At 37.6% G+C, this 6118-nt stretch overlaps 1 protein-coding gene across 1 annotated transcript in view; it reads right to left on the bottom strand.

Annotated features, from left to right (window-relative positions):
* The window catches only part of SPOCK3 (sparc/osteonectin, cwcv and kazal-like domains proteoglycan (testican) 3), a 484671-nt gene that overhangs the window by 147207 nt on the left and 331346 nt on the right, over nucleotides 1–6118 (bottom strand). The window contains exon 2 of the mRNA XM_012657019.1: nucleotides 4220–4334. Within this exon, the coding sequence (XP_012512473.1) occupies nucleotides 4220–4334 (115 nt within the window). The remainder of the gene's footprint in view (nucleotides 1–4219; nucleotides 4335–6118) is intronic.

Here is a 6118-nt window from a genome sequence, read left to right as displayed (position 1 = left end):
GAAAATTGGCTGCAGAAAATATATACTATCTGAAGTTGGCCAAAAGTGTAGGCGACACAATCCAATAAATTTTTAGACTTTCAACATGCAACCCCAAATGATTTAACACTGCTTCTTCTAAGAGTGTATATAACTCAGCTTGCACCCTATTTGTTCTCCAAATGCAATGCCATTCTTTATCTATCTCTGCTTGGTAAGTAACATAATACAAATACTATAAGTTATCACACATATCACCAAAATTATATACTGTTATTGAGCGAACGCATGACATGCGACCATAATGGAAAGGAGTCCCCGAAGTGCTGGTGTGAAAATGTAAGCGAGGGCATGAGCTTCGCTTCAAACCCTTGCTCTGACACTTGCTCGCTGTCGAGTGTAGATGGGTTACTCAGCTTTGCTGCGGTTCAGGTTCGTCATGTCTACACTGAGGACACAAACAGGATCCAGTGCACAGGGTTTTGTGAGCGTGAACGAAACAATACGTGCAAACACTTTGAGGGTGTCGAGCGTACGCTCACGAGGGCTAAACGATGTCAGTCCAGTCCTTTTACCCTGAAATGTCTAAAAATTTAAGTCCAAAAGTTTAAGAGATTTAACCAAAATTTACAAGAGTGGCAAACCTGGGTGAAACTCAGTCCCTTAATTCCTAGAAACAGACATGCGGCGTGTGCGGTTAGAAGACAGGGGACTGGTCTGCACTTTTCCTCCCCCAAAGTACCCTGCGTCCAGCACTGACGGAACATACGGATTCCCTGCGTGTGCCCGAGACCTTACGGCTTCCCGTTCCTCTCTGTCTTGTCCTCGTTCGCCCAGCTTCACCTGTTGAAATCTCCTACAGGAGTTTTCCTTCTCCACAGCCATCTCCGCTCAAACTCAACATCTCAAACAGTCCAGGTGTGTGAGTGTGTGTTTGGATGCATGTTGGGGTTGAAAATATTCAAAATGATGCCATTTAAAATTAGTATTTGTTGAAATAGTATAGTTGAATAGTATGTTGAATACTAAAATTAATAAAATTTTAAGAGATTAGGCATATAAAACTGTAATAGGTACATATTAATAAAACTCCAAATCATAAGAAAAGTAGCTTGGACTTTGGAAAATCCAAATTTGAAATAAAAAGAAAATGCCAATTAAAATAATCTTTTGAATCTAACCAGTCGAATAACCGCACGGAGCCCTTTTGATATGTCCTGTGTCACTGTTTACTGTGCCTATGTTACGTACCACGCTGGGCAGACAATTTACGGTTTGTCTAAGGCAGACAAATCCTCTGAGTTTGGATTTACCAACTGCAAAACAAATGCTTTCCACAATTCTACAGTCTTTTCCAATGCTCTTAGGCTTCAGTTCCGTAAGTCCTCCTAATGTTTAGGATTGCATTATACATAGATTCACACACACACACATATATATACACACACATATTCCAAAGATTTTATATACACATATGTATTTAAAATAAAATCTGTGGAAAATGATCTATTCATAGCCTATACTCACAACTATGAATCTCATATTTTCCTGCCCGTATCAATTATCAGGGGCCTTTAAAAATCAGCTGACATGTTACTATCCTTTGAATGAAGTTGATGTACCTTCCAAATAATACTTCTTTATTTGTGGTTGAGCAAGAAAATGAAAAAAAAAGGGGGAGGGAAGCACAGGAGGAGACCCATTAAAGGGACCTAAATGTACTAAAAGTACTTTGCCACTTCAAACTGATGAGGTAGAAAAGCGAAATCTGTACAGTTAAGTTACTGACTGAGAGGTACACTTACGGACTTCAGGTCAGAATCCAAGGTTTTAAAACATGCAGATTATCTGTTTTTCTTGACTGTATACTTGGACCAATTTGCATACATTTGTTACTGAATACAGTGGGGGAATACAGGAGAACTTTATTCATACTTTATAAAGGAAATCTGTTTTTATTAGTTTTAGTACACTTCAAGTAGATTTAAAGGATTCACTCTGCTCTTAACAGCGAAAACATACTAGGATGCCCATTTGACCGCAAGTCTTGGAAGTCGGAAAGATTAAGAAATATTTCACTGTTGGTAGTTTCTTACTCACTTTTTCTAGAACAGAGATGGCAGTAAATAGAGTTTCCTGCCCTGCACAGTCTACCCAAGGCAGGCTTCCAATGTAAACGACAGGTGAAAGATTAGAAATGACAGTGAGCTCAGTTTTCCATGACCCTCGGCCTTTGGCACCGTGTGGAAACGACATTCAGAATTCCCCGTACTGCTTCTCCACGGCAGCCAGCAACGCCACACTTGCTTCGCCCCGATCTGCCAGAGCGGGATTAGTTTAAATTCTTCTCGCCTCTCTCTCTACGCACAATTGAACACAAATTATTTTTATCCCCTGATGATACGACTTTTTAAAAAGTTACCTTCTTGATATGTTAATATAAACACTGTCCAGATAATCCGAGTAACACGGAGCATAATTATTGTTTATTCACAAGAGATCCGCTTCTCACACGTGTCACCTTCCTACTTGTGTGCACTGAGTTCCTTTGCAGGCCGTGGGACATTATGGCAAATTGACACTACATCAAAAATACCTTTCATTCAGAAGCGGATCTAAAACAGGAAATCTCACTGAACAGAAAATCTTGTTAAAAGTCTGGGATGTATTAGAATTACGCACTTACTATGACCTATTTCTCAAATGCTGATCTTAACAGCCTCCAGTGGAAAGAATGACACATGGATGTTGAATCTGGTAGGATTAATTTCACACCTGAAGTGATTTTCAGAGAAAAGTGTGTCTTCCCATTCAATTGTGTCTTCAATTTAATTGTGAAAATGGATCCATTTACAGTAGGAATAAGGGAGGTACAGACACCAAAGAACCTCAGTAAAAAGAAAACCATGACTAGCTTTCGATGATTCAGGGGCTGACTAGGATATTCAGGGTGGTGCTGAAAGTGCCTCTGTGGGCCGCGTTACAGCGCGGACGGGGAGATGAGGGTGTGGGCGGCGGAAAGAACGAAACCCCGAGGCTGGCCCGGGACTGGGGTGGGGCGTAGAAAACAGGACTCTCGGGAGGCAGCTCAGCATCTCTCCCCACCAGCGGGTGGCATTCTGTACACAGCCTAACGTTTGAGCACGGATTTGGCATTAATTTTCAAATCAATTAATTTTTGATAAACTAATTGTATTACTAAAGGCAATGCTATAATGTATTATTTTACTTAAATTTTTTTATCTTAAATTATATTTAATGTGTTGAGACCAATATAAGGGGAGCAACTGAAGGTCACAAGTTGTATTTGTAATGAAAATACTCATTATGAGATGGTAACTTGAAATTAGAAGTCTACATGTTCATGAAAATACACAGATTATATTAAATAAATTTCATACTACCGACATATTTTTTCCTATCCACATATCCATTCTTCACATTTTTCGGGGAACAAAAGGCAAAAACTCATTCTACATTCATAAAGGCACCCAATAATAGTTCTTACATTCCGAGGGTCGAACAGCCATAAAATGTATGATAACTGTTGATGACCGTGCTCTGCGAAACAGGTTTGACTTACAGAAACATCTATTCCCCACACTTCCTTCTTATATATAATAATAACACCATTCAAATGACCATAAATAATCTTAAGAAAAGTCAAATTATATATCATAATGCATATCAGATTAAATGTATTCCGTTATTTTATTATATATCAAATCAATAAACATAAAAATTTAAAGACTTCATCTGATCAAAAGAAATTTTTGTTTGTGAAGTTAATCCACAGGAAACTCTCCCCCCATGCATACACGCTATAAAGGAGGTAGACATGTTTATTTAAAAGGATTAGTAATAATTGAACAGTTTCACATCTGATTAAACCACCTTATCACTTACTATTATATCATTGATCAGTTTGTTGCTGTAAAAAAAAATCTAAAACACACATTTGAGACACCAAGATTTATAGAAGGCATTGCTTTAGGTTTCTTCTATACGATGAGCACATAGGAAAGAAGTATCTAGCTGTTGCTATTAAAACGAATGGAAATCTATAGAAAACCATTACTTACTATAATACATGAGGCTAAAGGGAAAAAAATTAATGACAATATAATTACTATTAGGTATTGTATAAAAGCAAACTTTATATTTAATGACAACATCTATTGCAAAACATTTTAATAGAGAGGGATGAACGTAAAACTATAAATGAACTTTCATCACTTACCTCTCTTAACACTTCTGCTCGTACTGGTGGACTTATCTGAGGGACACGGGCAATGCCCTTCGCATCTGACCAAGACCTGCTTTCCCAAGACACATGCCTGATACTCCAGTTTGCACTGTATAAAAGAGAGAGAGAGAAAGTAAATCAAAGGCATTTAGTTATTTCAGGAGAAAGTCAAGAAATATTTAGACAGAAAGCTAAGTTATTATGCATATAATTTGAACAATCTTCCGCTAGATATTGTATCTCCAATACCGAGGAACAATCTTACTCATTCGTGGGCAGTGTCACTGCTCCGTATAGGAAGCAGGGACACAGCTGCCTTGGTTGTCACTTAGGTGAGCAGTTATCGAGAAATGTAAGTCTTAAAACTTGTTTTTAATTTATCAGCTCTGAGACATGAACTGAGGAGAGAATTTTAGAGTTAGATGGACAGAGAGGTGATGTCGAGTTTGATTATTCATTTCTTGACCCTCCTTTTACATATATTCTTGATTTTTAGTTGCTTGAGGAAGCATGCCTAATCTCTCTTACTGAACTCTAAGTTCTGGCTACAGAGACCTTACACGAGGGTCTTCAGCCAGTGACCCGCGCAGCGCCCGGCGGCCTGTCTCACGGCGCACAGGCAAACTGTACAATGTGAGTTTACGAAACACTTCTGTGGTTACTTGTAGTTTCCCACAATAGCCCAAATGCACACACGGAGCAAACATGCATCTTTATGTATAAAATAAATAAACGCAATATTTACACATAACCTTTATATAAGATACTATATGTGTGTATGCCTTTCATATGTATTTGTGGTATGATAATCTTTTTAGTGCCTGTCTAATCCTCTCATGCAAATGATTTTTCACCTGAGTTCCCCATAGGTCCTATGTGGGGAAACTGTGCATTCCTAATACAGTAACACCACAGGAGGTGTCTACAAGTCCCTGAGATTATTTGTTTTCCTAAAAAGGGCACAGCATGCCTCTCCTCGGTGCTGGTGTGGCCACAGGATTAGAAGCAGTTAAGGGAGTGACAATAGTGCACTTGTGATTCTATGACACCTGCTATGGAGAAAGACAAATGATATAGACCAAAGAGAGTTATTACCTGAGTTTGAATCTAACTAGCGCCACCTCCTAAAAGTGACATATCAGGCTAGCTTGCCAAATGTTCTTAGCCTCAATTTTCCTATAAAATAATTGGGATAATAACTCCTAATCTATAGAGATGTAAGAATCAAATAGCCAGTTTTTCCCAGTGCAGTAGCTATCATGAACTAGGCTCTCAGTAACTGTGGATAAAAGCTAAATGTAATTAAATCAAAAATATTATGGCACATGAGTTTTATATTTGTTTATTCTTTAGTTTTAGTTTGGTTTGGCTTGATTTTCTTTGTAAACATTAATTGTTGTAGAATTTTAAGGCTGAATTTAATTTATTTTTAAGATAATATTTTATTATGACATGATTAAAAAATTATAAACCTATTCCATGTTTTAAGAGTCAATAATTATCTTGCTACTCTAAAAGAAATTGGTCTTGCTAATTCTAAAGTAATATGATTTCTTTAGTCGCTACTTCCATGATTTACTCAGAGCAAATTATTTTAAAAGTAAATAGGGTAGACTTTCTGGCTCCAGCTGACAAATGCACCAGTGACTAATTTAATTCAGCTTCAGCTGATACCAAGAACTAAATGCACCCAGTGACTAATCAGATTATTCAAATCTCTACAACAGTTTATTTTTCATTGTCAAATGAGACTTTAATGGACAGGCAAAATCCTAACTAGCCCTGCAACAAATCATTAAAAATCATGGAACACTTTGAGCTTGTTTGTAGTACCATGTTGGCTCTTTTGGAGGAAAAAAACTCTTTCAAAAGTGTCATTATTTTTCACTATTC

Source organism: Propithecus coquereli, unplaced genomic scaffold (genome assembly GCF_000956105.1).
Source record: "Propithecus coquereli isolate 6110/MARCELLA unplaced genomic scaffold, Pcoq_1.0 Scaffold53, whole genome shotgun sequence".
NCBI classification, from domain to species: domain Eukaryota; kingdom Metazoa; phylum Chordata; class Mammalia; order Primates; family Indriidae; genus Propithecus; species Propithecus coquereli.
The sequence above is the reverse complement of the archived record's forward strand: the minus strand, read 5'-3'. Positions and strand labels throughout refer to the sequence as shown.